At 40.8% G+C, this 16,364-nt stretch overlaps 1 protein-coding gene across 2 annotated transcripts in view; it reads right to left on the reverse strand.

The window, feature by feature from the left end:
• LOC126340516 (alpha-mannosidase 2x) overlaps positions 1-16,364 on the reverse strand; it is a 162,792-nt gene that overhangs the window by 120,124 nt on the left and 26,304 nt on the right. For both annotated transcript variants that reach the window (XM_050001696.1, XM_050001697.1), the window contains exon 3: positions 7,871-8,095. In XM_050001696.1, the coding sequence (XP_049857653.1) occupies positions 7,871-8,095 (225 nt within the window). The remainder of the gene's footprint in view (positions 1-7,870; positions 8,096-16,364) is intronic.

Raw genomic sequence — 16,364 nt, forward strand, 5'->3', positions numbered from 1 at the left:
GAGAACCGCACCAGAAATGACCGCGGAGGAGCCCTCGGACGTTGGCGCGTCAGGTACATATAGTCTGCGCCCGCGAGCTCGGCTCCAGTTCACCACCGGCAATGGAGGGTGAAGCTTTGACAATGCCAGCCACTCATGCTGGCGAAACGTCAGACAAATCATTAGATGAACCTTAGCCGAAGAACCCGAGACAGAAGCCAATAGGCAGTTTGTCAACAAGTGGCCACGAAAGCCTTACCAATTTTGTATTATTGTTACAATGTTTCTTGTGATTCTTGGATGGTGAGTAGGAAGTTTATGTTATTTCAAATGTGTGTAATTTTTTTTTATTCTGGTTGTTTGATTTTTATGTGTTTCTGTTGAGTTGTTGGCTTGGAAGAAGTCTAAAGATTTTTCTGTGTATGTTGCTCTGTTCATTACAACAGTTGTATTACCCTTGGCAGCTCTTACAATTATAGCATTACTCATGTTTAATTTAGTCTTAATGGTATATGTAAGGGCTTCTTCTCTTTTTTTTGTATACTGGGAATTGTTTTACAGTTTCCTTCTCAATAATTTCATTAATTTTGTGGCAGACTGCTATTCCATAGTTTTGTTTCTTAAAGGCGATGGTTGAAATCTGCGTGACACTAGTGATGAGCTTCTCTTCGTCTTTTGGTCCTGTGGAGCTTGAATGTTGTGTTTTGATGCTTTGCAGAGTAGTGTCTTTTCTTCTGCAGTGAAGACTATGTTGGTATTGGTGAAGAAAGGTGTGTAGGATGTGTGTTTCCTACAATTGTTTTGGTATAATTTGAGAGGCAACTGTTGTTTTATAAGATAAACTAGCGTTTTCTTCTGTGTGGCTTTGGTTTTCTGTATGATGAACTGTGTACTTTCTGACTTTTTCGGTTATGGAATCTTATTCTGGTCTATGAAGCAATTTTCCCAGTTGTAATTCTGCATTATAAACCTGTGCACTGGACATCTGCTTTTTAATATAAGGTTCTTTCAGTTCATTTTTCACCCAGAACTTCTGTGCATCTTCCAGTGTGGGTTTTTTTTTTTTTTTCAGCTGTGTTTGTTTTGACATTAATCTTACCATAATTTGGAATTATGTTATTTTTGAGACAATTTCTATTGAAGTGAATATGCTGTGTTGTCACTGCAAGCTTCTCTATGATGTTTTTTGTGCTCAAAATGTTCACATAGTGTAATCATTGGTGGAAACTTTAATCATCCAACAATCAGTTGAGAAAATTGTAGTTTTGTTAGTTTTGTAAGTAATAAGAAATCCTGTGGAACAATACTAAATGCCTACTCTGAAAACTACCTACAAGAAATAGTTTGGAACCCCACTCATCATGGAAATATATTGGATCTAATAGCAACAAATAAACCTGAGCTCTTTGAGAAATCCACATCTGAACTTGTATCAGTGACCACAAGGCAGTTGCAGCAACAAAGTACAAAGGCCATCTAAAACAAGTAGAAAGATAAACTTGTTCAGTAAACTAGGTAAGAAATCAGCAGTATCTTATCTCAATGAGGAACCTGAAACTTTCAGCACAGGGCATATGCACGTAGGAGAACTACAGTTCAACTTTAAGCGAATAATTGACCATGCACTGGATAGATATGTAGCCAATAGATCAGTTCATAATGGGAGATACCCTCCACAGTATACAGTCACTGTAAAGAACTTCTAAATAAACAGAGCCTACTGCATAATGGTGTAAAACGAAGCAGATGACTATATATAGAAAGACGTTGAATGAAACACATTTGGCTGTCAAGAGAGCAATGCGTGAAGCCTTCAATGACTGCCCTGGCAGAATATTGTCAAATGATTCTTCACAATTGAATGAGAGAGGAACTGAAATTGAAGGTAGCAAACCAATGACTGAAGTGCTTCATTCTGCTTTCAAATGGTCCTTTACATAGGAAAACCCAGGAGGATTTCCCCAATTTAATCCTCGTACCACTGAAAAGATGAGTGAAATAAGTGTTATTGTCAGTTGTGTTGAGACACAGCTAAAACTGTTAAAACTGAATGAAGCCCCAGGACCCAATAGAATCCCTAGCAGATTCTTTAATGGATTTGTGACCGAGTTAGCCCCTATTCTAACTATAATCTATTATAGATACCTTGAACAAAAAACTGTGCCCAGTAGCTGGAAGTTTTACAGGTGTGTATAAGAAGAGAAGTAGAAGAGATCCACAAAACTACCATCCAATACCCTAAACATCGATGTGCTGTAGAATCTTAGAACACATTCTGAGCTCAAACATATTGAGATATCTTTATCAGAGTGACCACTTCCAGGTCAAACAGCACGGATTCCAAAAACATTGATTATGTGAAACGTAACTCACACTTTTCTTACATGACATACTGAAGGTTTTGGATCATGGCAGATAGATAAATGCAGTATTTCTCGATTTCTGAATATCATTTGACTCAGTACATCAGCTATGCTTATATTTAAAAGTATGACCATATTGGGTATCAAATGAAATTTGTGGCTGGACTGAGGATTTTTTGCTACAGAGGGCACAGCACGTCACCTTAGATGAATAGTCACTTCAGCTGTAGAAGTAACTTCAGGTTTGTCCCAGGGAAGTTTGTTGGGACCCTTGCTGTTCCTGTTGTATATTAACGAACTTGCATACAACATTAATAGTAACCTCAGACATTTTGCATATGTTGCATCTATAATTAAGTACTTTGTGAAAGACCCTGTGTATATATATTCTGTCAGATCTTGATAAAATTTCAAAGTAGTGCAAAAATTGGCAACTTGCTTTAACTGTACAAAAAAGCAAAATTGTGCACTTAAAAAAAATGTATCCCATGAGTATAATATCAATGAGTGTGGAGTATGTTGGTCCCATCAGGTGCCTCCCCAGGTGACGGATAGGGGAATGCTCACCAGATTGATGGGTACTGGGGAAATAAAATACCCATGGTAGACCAAAACCAGCAACTGCTGTCTTGTAGCATGATACTAGCTTATCGAAAGCTGAGGGAGTTAACCCTGAAAGAAAATCTTCAATTACATTAGGCCTAGCAAGCCAGTAAAAGAGCTTATTTGTAGTTGCTTTCAAGACACATAAGAGCCTCAGAGCGCGATCAACTCGATTAAGATACCAGCATGAGCAGACTCATAACAGGGATGATGGTTTACGGCCTGATGATAGATAGAGTCTTGCAAAAATCCTGGAGAAGACTTACACGGATTGGGACTATCAACTTACTCAGCCTCACAGGAAAATGTGAAGAAGTAGTGGACCTTATGGAAAGAAGAAAATTAATGATACTGGGGATGTGTGAAACAAAATGGATAGGGAGAAGGCATGAAGAAATTATGGAAGCAGTACACACTGTATTGCCATGGAAATAACAAAGAGGTGAAGAATGGTGTAGGTTTCATCATGAATAAAGATCTAGGAGTCACTGACATTCAGTACGTTAGTGAGAGAATAATAAAGATGACTGTACATTTAGGGAAGGAAAAACTAACTTTAGTACAGGTGTATGCACCTCAAACTGGATGTTGGTAAGAGGATAAGAACTAGTTTCTTGAAGATTTGGAAAAAGTCATTAGTAAAGATAGAGTGATCATTATAGGAGACCTAAATGCACAGATTGGGACAGATAGAACAGGATATGAGAATGTAATGGGACCCCATGGATGTGGTAGAAGAAATATAGAAGGTGAGCATCCCCTTGACTTCTGTATGAGGACTGGGTTAGTGGTGAAAAACAGTTGGTTTGAGAAGAGAGAGAGCCATAAGATAATATGATAGAGTTGGAATGGATTAAGAAAGACTGTAATTGATTATGTCATCACAGATGAAGAAATGAGTAGAATGGTAACTGATGTTAGAGTAACCTAGTGAGAGTCTTGACAGTGATCACTGTCTATTAGTAGCAGACCTAAGAAACGTTCATGTGCCAAAAGCACAGAACAAGAAAATGAAAAAAAAAAATCAAAGTATGGGAACTCCAGAAAACAGAGAAGGGAGCTGAATATCAGAACTAGATAAAATCCCCATTACCAAGAGATGAAACGAAAATCGGAGAGGCAGAATGGACCAGACTAAGGTACATGTCGGTAAAGGAAGCCACTGGAGTTTGTGGAAAGACAAGATGAAGACAAGCGAGAAGGAAACACCTTGGTGGAATGAAAGTGTGGGAGCAGTAATCAGGGAAAGATATCTCTTCAGGAAAAAGGAGGGATCGGGAGAAAAATAAACTGGAACTTATCAGAGATAAGGCAAAAATCAGAAACCTCGAACAAATGTACCGAATGAAGAAACTGGAAGTTAAAAAAATGGTTGCAGAAGAAAAGACCAAGGCATGGAAGATATTCACTTAGGAATTGGAGGAGGATAGAAGAGGCAATAAGAAACAGTTGTATATGGTTAGAAGAAGTAAAAGGAAACCAATGAATACCATAAAAGTACTTGAAGATGGAAATGGAAATATGGTTAGGACAGAAAGTGACATGAGAGAAGTCCTGAAAAAACCATTCTGACCACCTATTAAATAGATCAGTTGAAGAACCAAATACAAAACTGGAAATCAACACTTACAATGAGGAAACTCCCATCACCTGGACAGAAACAGAGGCAACCCTAAAATCTATGCCTAAAGGAAGATCTTCAGGTGCAGATGAAGTTAACGCAGACACGATAAAGGCAGAAAGTATTCAAGGCATACAGTGGCTGCACTGAGTACCTAATGCAATATGGGCAGATAACAAAATACATACGGACTGGAGCAATGGTGTAATAATTCCCCTGTTCAAAAAAAAGTTGCAGGTGGAAACCCACCAACTATTAGAGGAGTAACCCTATTGGCTCATCGGCTGCAAATACTTGAGAAGATCATAGAAAAGAGACTGAGAACCACATCTGTCATAGAACCACAGCTGGAGGAGGAGCAATATGGCTTCAGAAGAAACAGATCAACAACAGATCTAATTTTTAGCATCCGCATGTTAATTGAAAAGTATGAATCTGGCATGAAACTGGACATTGTATCCTGGATATAAAAAAAAGCCTATGATAGTGTTATAAGAGATAAGATCTAGGAATGTCTGAGGAAAAAGAATGTGCCTGAAGGACTAATAAGAAAAATTCAGATGTTGTACAAAGACTGTACTAGCTGTGCACAAATTGGGGAAGGACGATCATCATGGTTTGAGACCAAGAGTGGAGTTCAGCAAGAAAATGCACTGTCGCCACTACTATTCATCACTGTTATGGATATTATAATGAAGAAAGTCGAGGAGAAATCAGGTGACCTGAATGTATTTGCCTATACTGATGACATCACGTTGTGGGGCGAAACTGAAGAGGAAGTACAGATCAGACTCTATGAATGGAAATCTTGGTTCCAGAAATATAACCAAAACATCAGCAAGACCAAGACAGGGGTGATGGCAGTCAACAGAGGACAACCAGCAAGTGTAAAACTAGGAGACCACCAACTAGAGTGTGTGGACTGTTTTCCTTACCTTAGAAGTGTAATCTCCAGTGATAATTTGGTCAGAAATGAAATCACCAACAGAGTGCAAAAAGGATCTGAATTCTACCAACAAATAAGATCACTTTTATGGGATGACTTGATTCCAAAACCACCAAACTGATGATGTTTAATAGCTATTTCATACCAATATTGACCTACGGTATTGAAAAATGTACCCTCACAAAAAGAGAATCATCAAGGCTGCAATCATCACAGATGAAATTTCTTACATCCACCATCCAGAAGACTAAGATGGACAAGTTAAGGAATGAGGAGGTGAGGAAAGAAGCTGGAATAAAGACATCCCTATTAGATCGAATCAGTGCATCTAGACTTCTATGGTAGGGGCTGATGTGAATGGAGCCAACTAGAACAACCAAAATAAATTTGGAAAGACAGATGGATGGGAAAAGATCTCAAGGAAGACCTCGAATACAGTCAATGATGTTCTCCATGAACACGTGTATTTGGACAGGCCAAAGAGGAAGAAGCTCATTACCAGTACCCGGGAAACTGGAACTGTTAAATGATGATGATGATGATGATGATGATGATGATGATTATGATCAATGAGTCATTGTTGGATTCGGCCAACCCATACATATACCTGGGTATAACACTTTGTAGGCAGGTATATGGAATGCAATGATCACGTAGGCTCAGTTGTGGGTGAAGCAGGTAGTAGACATCAATTTATTAGTAAAATACAAGCAAAATGCAAACAGTCTACAAAGAAGATTGCTCAAAACTCACTCGTGTGAGACATTCTACAATGTTGCTCCAATATGTGGGGCCTGTACCAAATAGGACTAACTGGAGATATTGAGCATATACAGAGGAGGGCCGTACAAATGGCCACAGGTTTGTTTGGTCCATGGGAGAGTGTCATAGAGATACAGAAGAAGCTGATCTGGCAGACTCTTGAAGATAGATGTAAACTATCCTGAGAAAGTTAATTAACAAAGTTTCAAGAACCAGCTTTAAATGATTACTCTAGATATACTACAACCCCCTATTTATCATTCACATAGGGATTATGAGGATATGATTTGAATAATTACAGTGTGCACAAAGGCATTCAAACAATCACTGTTCCCAAAATCCATATATGAACTGAATGTGAAGAAACCCTAATAACTAGTACAATGGGCCACACCCTCTGTCACGCACTTCGTGGTGGTTTGTGCAGTGTAAGAATAGGTGTAGATAAGTCTCTTCTCACGAGTTGCTTATTTGTGTAAGACTTGTACTGTTCAATCAAATGTTTACCAAGAAAATACAGAAGAAATGAGATAGTAATAAGAGCATTATCATTACTAATGAACAGTAAAGCTTTCAGCAAATTTAAAATTGAACAAGGTGTGTCACTTGTTGGCACATCGCTGTGTCAAAATGCAGGACTACAGTTCTGTGGAAGTGGAATTTTTACTGCAGAAGTGTAACAGTAGCAAGATATAAAAGAAATCTGAGTCAGAACAACCTATCCTCAATTAAAACCCCAGAGCTCAAGTTTCGAAATGCCTTGTACCAAGTGATGACAATTCACTGGATCAAAAGTTTCACCAGCGAGATGATGAATTTATAAGAAATGGGATGCAGTGTTCCAAGCTTTTGTCAAATCTTTCGATACAAGGGTTCACCCTGAAAATTTCTATATTCCAATAGTCAATGCTTCTTTATTTCAACCACAGAGTAAATTATTTACAGGAAAAAGTCAAAATTAAAACATTAATAAATGCTCCAATTCACTAAAAATAAAAGACTTTGGAAACAGAAAATTACAATCAAGCACAAACACTTGACTGCTAACATTTAAATTCAGGACTGCCAACATTTAAATTCAGGATGCAAAGAAACTCAGAAAGCTACATTCAGGATCATTCCCTTAATTCATATTTGTGTGTTCTCTCTTTTATCCTTTAGGAATATGCTGTTACCAAAAGTGTGTTGGAAGGATCCTCCTTTCTTCTTTTCAGCACATATTTCAATGTCACACTCATTATAGTACATACTCTATAATACAGTGAGATTGCTTGCCTACTTGTCTGCTGACTTACTCAATCACGAACATATCTATACGCAAAAGTATGTCTACATAACATATACACTGCACATAAAAATGCTGCAATGCATGGGACACTAAAAGACAATAAAAGAAAAGAAAAGAAATCACACTGAAGGAAAGAAGGTACGCCACGAGAACGACACTGTGAATTGCTACAACATACTGTAACAACTGCAAATAAAGGTAGTACGTAAGACATATTTAAATTAAGATATACTAAAATTATAATTACAGAACCAGTCATCTAAAAAATATGGTTTTACAAGAAAAGCCACAGTAATATTCTACGATACCTGAACATCCGTGTTTGGAACTTCATTAATTTCGAAGGCACAATAATCACCTGAATCTGAATCTTTGTTCATTAACTGTTGTACATTCTCAGACATTATAGGTGTCTGTGGATTGCTCTGAATTAGATTTTTAATTGAATCTCTTATCTTACTAACTGTTTCATGATGCCTGTTTAAACCATCTTCAAGTTCTTTCAAACGATCTCCAATTCTTATCCACTTATTCTGAAAATTAAAGTACAGTGTAGTGGTCAATTATTGTGCAATGGAAGCACCATTCAACAAGTTATTGCGACTATTTCTGAAACCATGTTTGAAAATTTACTAACATTCTTACAAAAAACACATGACTTCTATTTGAGAAAGTGTACTGTTCTTTATCACAAACAAGTCTACCACTGTAAGATTATACAAATAATACAATAGTAATCACAAACAATAGAATAGTGATCACAAAGCATTATTTCAAATTATGTTCAAATAATTTATATACATGAAAAAGATCCTATCATGAATGACATTACATACAGACTTATAAAGATAGCTCTTAAAGATCAAAACAATGAGTTACAAAATTTTGAAGATAACCACTAACAAAATCCTGAGTGCACTGGACTATGCTGGACATATACTGAAAATTGAATTCATTTTTTAGTTTCTGTTCAGCTATCAAGTCTGACTATGTGTTGCACAACTGTTTTGATAGACTAGTAGGGATCTACACTCCTGGAAATTGAAATAAGAACACCGTGAATTCATTGTCCCATGATCACACTGACAGAACCACAGGCACATAGACACAGGCAACAGAGCATGCACAATGTCGGCACTAGTACAGTGTATATCCACCTTTCGCAGCAATGCAGGCTGCTATTCTCCCATGGAGACGATCGTAGAGATGCTGGATGTAGTCCTGTGGAACGGCTTGCCATGCCATTTCCACCTGGCGCCTCAGTTGGACCAGCGTACGTGCTGGACGTGCAGACGCTTGAGACGACGCTTCATCCAGTCCCAAACATGCTCAATGGGGGACAGATCCGGAGATCTTGCTGGCCAGGGTAGTTGACTTACACCTTCTAGAGCACGTTGGGTGGCACGGGATACATGCGGACGTGCATTGTCCTGTTGGAACAGCAAGTTCCCTTGCCAGTCTAGGAATGGTAGAACGACGGGTTCGATGACGGTTTGGATGTACCGTGCACTATTCAGTGTCCCCTCGACGATCACCAGAGGTGTACGGCCAGTGTACGAGATCGCTCCCCACACCGTGATGCCGAGTGTTGGCCCTGTGTGCCTCGATCGTATGAAGTCCTGATTGTGGCGCTCACCTGCACGGCGCCAAACACGCATACGACCATCACTGTCACCAAGGCAGAAGCGACTCTCATCGCTGAAGACGACACGTCTCCATTCGTCCCTACATTCACGCCTGTCGCGACACCATTGGAGGCGGGCTGCACGATGTTGGGGCGTGAGCGGAAGACGGCCTAACCGTGTGCGGGACCGTAGCCCAGCTTCATGGAGACGGTTGCGAATGGTCCTCGCCGATACCCCGGGAGCAACAATGTCCCTAATTTGCTGGGAAGTGGCGATGCGGTCCCCTACAGCACTGCGTAGGATCCTACGGTCTTGGCGTGCATCCGTGCGTCGCTGCGGTCCGGTCCCAGGTCAACGGGCACGTGCACCTTCCGCCGACCACCGGCGACAACATTGATGTACTGTGGAGTCCTCACGCCCCACGTGTTGAGCAATTCGGCGGTACGTCCACCCGGCCTCCCGCATGCCCACTATATGCCCTCGCTCAAAGTCCGTCAACTGCACATAAGGTTCAAGTCCACGCTGTCGCGGCATGCTACTAGTGTTAAAGACTGCGATGGAGCTCCGTATGCCACGGCAAACTGGCTGACACTGACGGCGGCGGTGCACAAATGCTGCGCAGCTAGCGCCATTCGACGGCCAACACCGCGGTTCCTGGTGTGTCCGCTGTGCCGTGCGTGTGATCATTGCTTGTACAGCCCTCTCGCAGTGTCCGGAGCAAGTATGGTGGGTCTGACAAACCGGTGTCAATGTGTTCTTTTTTCCATTTCCAGGAGTGTGTATCTCTTGTCTCCACTTTAGGTATTTTAGGAACACAAATAGTAGACACATTGGATTAAAACTGGTCACTATTGCATTGTCAGACAGCACCTTTAAAACCCCATCCATTATGTAAACTCCAAACATTTCTCTTTCCATGTAACTGTTTAAGATTTCAAGTGTTTTCAAAATTAATGTTTTAGGCAAAAATAATAGATCATTCATGCTATTTAACTTACAGCACAAAAATTAGATGTAATGTACACCGCAGATGCAAAATAAGTGCAACAAGCCATTTCATGTTTTGTACATTCAGAAAATGTCTTTGTATACAGACAAATCTGGTACAAAAATTTGCTGATTGTATGGCTTCAAACACTTAAGTTGCGTTTTTATACTGTACCTATTTACCTGCAGTTCACTGGCACATATGATAACAGTTGTTCCAATGGTAGAAGACTATTTCTACAAACTGCACAACCTACACTCTTGTCAAATACTGGACTTTGAATTCTAAGAGTAGCCAAGTTTTTTATGATGCCAGTAACTGACTCAGACTTAATATATTTGATAACAAGCCTGCACCTTCCTCCATTTTATGGTAATATATAGTATGGGTGAAGATAAAACAGAAAATGAAAAAAAAAAATAGACCTTAGATACCTGTGATAAAGTGACAGCAAATTAACAATTTGTTGCCCACCTCTTTGACTCTTTTTCTAAAAACTGTAGATGGTTATTAAATTTCATGACTCTTAAGCAATACATTAAGTAGTGGATCCACAAATTCAGCCCCTTTGAGGCCCAGAAATGTAATCTCTTTACTCTCTTAACTTTACATTATGTATAACAATACATATTAAAACAATAATACAATGAAATTCACTTAAAGTGGGATTTAATTAAATAAAGCATCACAAGATTGCCTCTCTTCATAATACATGTAACTATCAATATATCATATTAATCTGACCAACAATTTAGTATTTCTTGCCATTATTCCAGCATTGAGTTTACCTCAACACATTGAATGCTAATTCTAATTAGTCAAACAGTTCAGGTTTTCTTGGGTGTAATTCAATGGTGCATCCTAAAAAGTGAGTGTCAAGAAGGTATACCTCCATCAATCACAGTCACTATTGCAAGGTGCTTTTTATGAGCATTTCTATACAGTCATCACTGTAGCAGACTCCTGTGCAACAAAGAGAGTAGTAGTAGTACAAATTTCAGCTTCAGCCTTTTTGTACTGCTGGGTGTGCAGTATGATACAGGGCAGTTCCTTTGAAAACTGGGAGTCATATATTAGATGATGATATGTGTTTAATAGGTCTAAACATCTTCATTATCTGCCCCTTGTTGCACTGAAAGTTCACGTAAAATGATGTGGAACGAGAAAAGGAGAATTGGCAGATCAACAGTCTGTGACTTTTTTGTCATGATTGAAAATTTGCATAAACGTATTTTAACCCCTTAACTTAATGATTTATATTTCAAATTATGTTCAAAAAAATTTATATACATGGAAAAAATCCCACCATAATGACATTACATACAGACATATAAAGATAGCTCTTAAAGCTCAAAACAATGAGTTACAAAATTTTGAAGATCACCACTAACAAAATCCTGAGTCCACTTGTGCACTGGACTATGCTGGACATATACTAAAACTTGAATTCATTTTTTAGTTTCTATTCAGCTATGAAGTCTAACTATGTATTTCACAACTGTTCCCTGTGAACATAAATCATGTAGGAGCTGGCTGGAGCACAGTGGATGTATTTCTCTCATACCATTGGTGAACAGGTCACTCAACTGATGAAGTGTTGTCACTTTTATAGTCTCTATTGAGGTAACATCACATTCTGCTTCACTTTCTGAGCCACTAAATTCATTGTCAAACTCAGGTTATAGGCACGCCTAAACAACAATACAAGAGAGAGACTGAAAGCAAACGTTTTGTAGTCAAGCATCCGAAATTGCAAACAGTAAAGATGATATCTAGGGGCAACCACCTCGACCAAACTACAACAGCCAGGTTACAGATGTAGGGCCAGATGCTCCCTAGTAGCCAATAATTTAACTATCTTTGTTGAAATGGACATGAGCTGAATTTTATTTTTTCGAAAGTCTGTTCTTAAGTTGCCCAAGTATACTTGGAATCTTAAGTTTCTGTCAAAATAACAAAAGCTAGATAATTTGGGGTTTTATGTTAAGGGGTCAAGTCAGATAGCCAAAAGTGAGATAAATCGCAGGTAGCTAAAAACTGTAACCGGTTGCTGAAGGATGTTCCAAGATGTACCATCATAATAAGTACTACTAATAGGGGGTATAAAAAGAAGACTCTACGCACTCATATATATATATATATATATATATATATATATATATATATATATATATATATATATATATATATAAAACAGAAAGAAACTTCCACATGGGAAAATATATTAAAAACAAAGATTCCAAGACTTACCAAGCGGGAAAGCGCCGGCAGACAGGCACATGAACAAAACACACAAACACACACACAGAATTACGAGCTTTCGCAACTGGCAGTTGCTTCGTCAGGAAAGAGGGAAGGAGAGGGAAAAATGAAAGGATGTGGGTTTTAAGGGAGAGGGTAAGGAGTCATTCCAATCCCGGGAGCGGAAAGACTTCCCTTAGGGGAAAAAAAGGACAGGTGTACACTCGCACACACACACACATATATCCATCCGCACATACACAGACACAAGCAGACATATTTAAAGGCAAAGAGTTAAGGGCAGAGATGTCAGTCGAGGCGGAAGTACAGAGGCAAAGAAGTTGTTGAAAGACAGGTGAGGTATGAGCGGCGGCAACTTGAAATTAGCGGAGGTTGAGGCCTGGCGGATATCGAGAAGAGAGGATATACTGAAGGGCGAGTTCCCATCTCCGGAGTTCGGATAGGTTGGTGTTGGTGGGAAGTATCCAGATAACTCGGACGGTGTAACACTGTGCCAAGATGTGCTGGCCATGCATCAAGGCATGTTTAGCCACAGGGTGATCCTCATTACCAACAAACACTGTCTGCCTGTGTCCATTCATGCGAATGGACAGTTTGTTGCTGGTCATTCCCACATAGAAAGCATCACAGTGCAGGCAGGTCAGTTGGTAAATCACGTGGGTGCTTTCACATGTGGCTCTCCCTTTGATCGTGTACACCTTCCGGGTTACAGGACTGGAGTAGGTGGTGGTGGGAGGGTGCATAGGACAGGTTTTACACCGGGGGCGGTTGCAAGGGTAGGAGCCAGAGGGTAGGGAAGGTGGTTTGGGGATTTCATAGGGATGAACCAAGAGGTTACGAAGGTTAGGTGGACGGCGGAAAGACACTCTTGGTGGAGTGGGGAGGATTTCATGAAGGATGGATCTCATTTCGGGGCAGGATTTTAGGAAGTCGTATCCCTGCTGGAGAGCCACATTCAAGGTCTGATCCAGTCCCGGGAAGTATTCTGTTACAAGTGGGGCACTTTTGTGGTTCTTCTGTGAGAGGTTCTGGGTTTGAGGGGATGAGGAAGTGGCTCTGGTTATCTGCTTCTGTACCAGGTTGGGAGGGTAGTTGCGGGATGCGAAAGTTGTTTTCAGGTTGTTGGTGTAATGGTCGAGGGATTCAGGACTGGAGCAGATTCGTTTGCCACGAAGGCCTAGGCTGTAGGGAAGGGACCGTTTGATATGGAATGGGTGGCAGCTGTCATAATGGAGGTACTGTTGCTTGTTGGTGGGTTTGATGTGGACGGATGTGTGCAGCTGGCCATTGGACAGATGGAGGTCAACATCTAGGAAAGTGGCATGGGATTTGGAGTAGGACCAGGTGAATCTGATGGAACCAAATGAGTTGAGGTTGGAGAGGAAATTCTGGAGTTGTTGTTCACTGTGAGTCCAGATCATGAAGATTTTGACATCTTCATGATCTGGACTCACAGTGAAGAACAACTCCAGAATTTCCTCTCCAACCTCAACTCCTTTGGTTCCATCAGATTCACCTGGTCCTACTCCAAATCCCATGCCACTTTCCTAGATGTTGACCTCCATCTGTCCAATGGCCAGCTGCACACATCCGTCCACATCAAATCCACCAACAAGCAACAGTACCTCCATTATGACAGCTGCCACCCATTCCATATCAAACGGTCCCTTCCCTACAGCCTAGGCCTTCGTGGCAAACGAATCTGCTCCAGTCCTGAATCCCTCGACCATTACACCAACAACCTGAAAACAACTTTCGCATCCCGCAACTACCCTCCCAACCTGGTACAGAAGCAGATAACCAGAGCCACTTCCTCATCCCCTCAAACCCAGAACCTCTCACAGAAGAACCCCAAAAGTGCCCCACTTGTAACAGAATACTTCCCGGGACTGGATCAGACCTTGAATGTGGCTCTCCAGCAGGGATACGACTTCCTAAAATCCTGCCCCGAAATGAGATCCATCCTTCATGAAATCCTCCCCACTCCACCAAGAGTGTCTTTCCGCCGTCCACCTAACCTTCGTAACCTCTTGGTTCATCCCTATGAAATCCCCAAACCACCTCCCCTACCCTCTGGCTCCTACCCTTGCAACCGCCCCCGGTGTAAAACCTGTCCTATGCACCCTCCCACCACCACCTACTCCAGTCCTGTAACCCGGAAGGTGTACACGATCAAAGGGAGAGCCACATGTGAAAGCACCCACGTGATTTACCAACTGACCTGCCTGCACTGTGATGCTTTCTATGTGGGAATGACCAGCAACAAACTGTCCATTCGCATGAATGGACACAGGCAGACAGTGTTTGTTGGTAATGAGGATCACCCTGTGGCTAAACATGCCTTGATGCATGGCCAGCACATCTTGGCACAGTGTTACACCGTCCGAGTTATCTGGATACTTCCCACCAACACCAACCTATCCGAACTCCGGAGATGGGAACTCGCCCTTCAGTATATCCTCTCTTCTCGATATCCGCCAGGCCTCAACCTCCGCTAATTTCAAGTTGCCGCCGCTCATACCTCACCTGTCTTTCAACAACTTCTTTGCCTCTGTACTTCCGCCTCGACTGACATCTCTGCCCTTAACTCTTTGCCTTTAAATATGTCTGCTTGTGTCTGTGTATGTGCGGATGGATATGTGTGTGTGTGTGCGAATGTACACCTGTCCTTTTTTTTTTTTCCCCTAAGGGAAGTCTTTCCGCTCCCGGGATTGGAATGACTCCTTACCCTCTCCCTTAAAACCCACACCCTTTCATTTTTCCCTCTCCTTCCTTCCTTCCTGACGAAGCAACTGCCAGTTGCGAAAGCTCGTAATTTTGTGTGTGTGTTTGTGTGTTTTGTTCATGTGCCTGTCTGCCGGCGCTTTCCCGCTTGGTAAGTCTTGGAATCTTTATTTTTAATATATATATATATATATATATATATATATATATATATATATATATATATATATATATATATATATATATAAATTGGAGAAAGTAACTGAAGGCCACCCTGGACACACATCACTTTAAGATATCCTCATCCCACATCCACCCTTGACACCAAACTTTGGGACCCACTAATTTTATTATAAAATGCAATTCCTTCAGGAAATGTATGACTGTCAGCTGCTATCCCTTCATCTGCCAGTATCTGGGTCTGAGTGATAAACATGTTGATGGCTCATCTCATATCAGCGAGAAGGATAAAATCTGTGAGAATATGAACAATTGTGAGACGATTACCATAGCTGTCCTCTTGACATAAAAGGACCTTGTGGCCTATACGTAGACAGGTCAGCACAATGGCTTTTCTCCAGGAGGTTTGGAACAAAGCATGCCACGTCCTTTATTGCCCTCAGCTTGCTGAGAGTTGTGGCAGCCTGTAATTTCACATCCCAGGTTTTCAAAATTTGACGTCGCAGATGCAGTCATAGGTCTATGCCCAGTACTCTAAGCTTGTCTTGTGGTTGCTTCTTTTGCCAGTCTATAGTGATTTAATTTCCCAGAATATCCACATCGCTCAGTGTCCAGAGAGACATTACAGTGGTACCACAGCTGTGGAGATCAATAAGCAGCTCATGGAGTCACTGCAAACCAAGAAGTTGTTTGTGGAGAGTGTTTTATTGTACTACGGAGCCTGTGATATGGTGACCAATTCTGAAGTGTACACACTGCATGCACTCAGCAAAAAGAACTTCTCCTGCCCCCTGATAATGCAAAAGCAAAAGCAAAACCAAAACTATTGTTGAATTTTGATCCAGCTATGCAGATATGTGCATGTCAAATTTGGGTGACTGTCGAGAGCTGAACAGAATAGGGATCTGAGAACAGTGGGATCAGCATTTTTCTTAGGGCTACAAAATAGGTTCATTTGAATCAGAGGACTGAAATACACACCACAGCAGGTGTGAGAGGGATCTCTATGCACACATATAAGAT

This window comes from Schistocerca gregaria, chromosome 1 (genome assembly GCF_023897955.1).
Source record: "Schistocerca gregaria isolate iqSchGreg1 chromosome 1, iqSchGreg1.2, whole genome shotgun sequence".
NCBI lineage: Eukaryota > Metazoa > Arthropoda > Insecta > Orthoptera > Acrididae > Schistocerca > Schistocerca gregaria.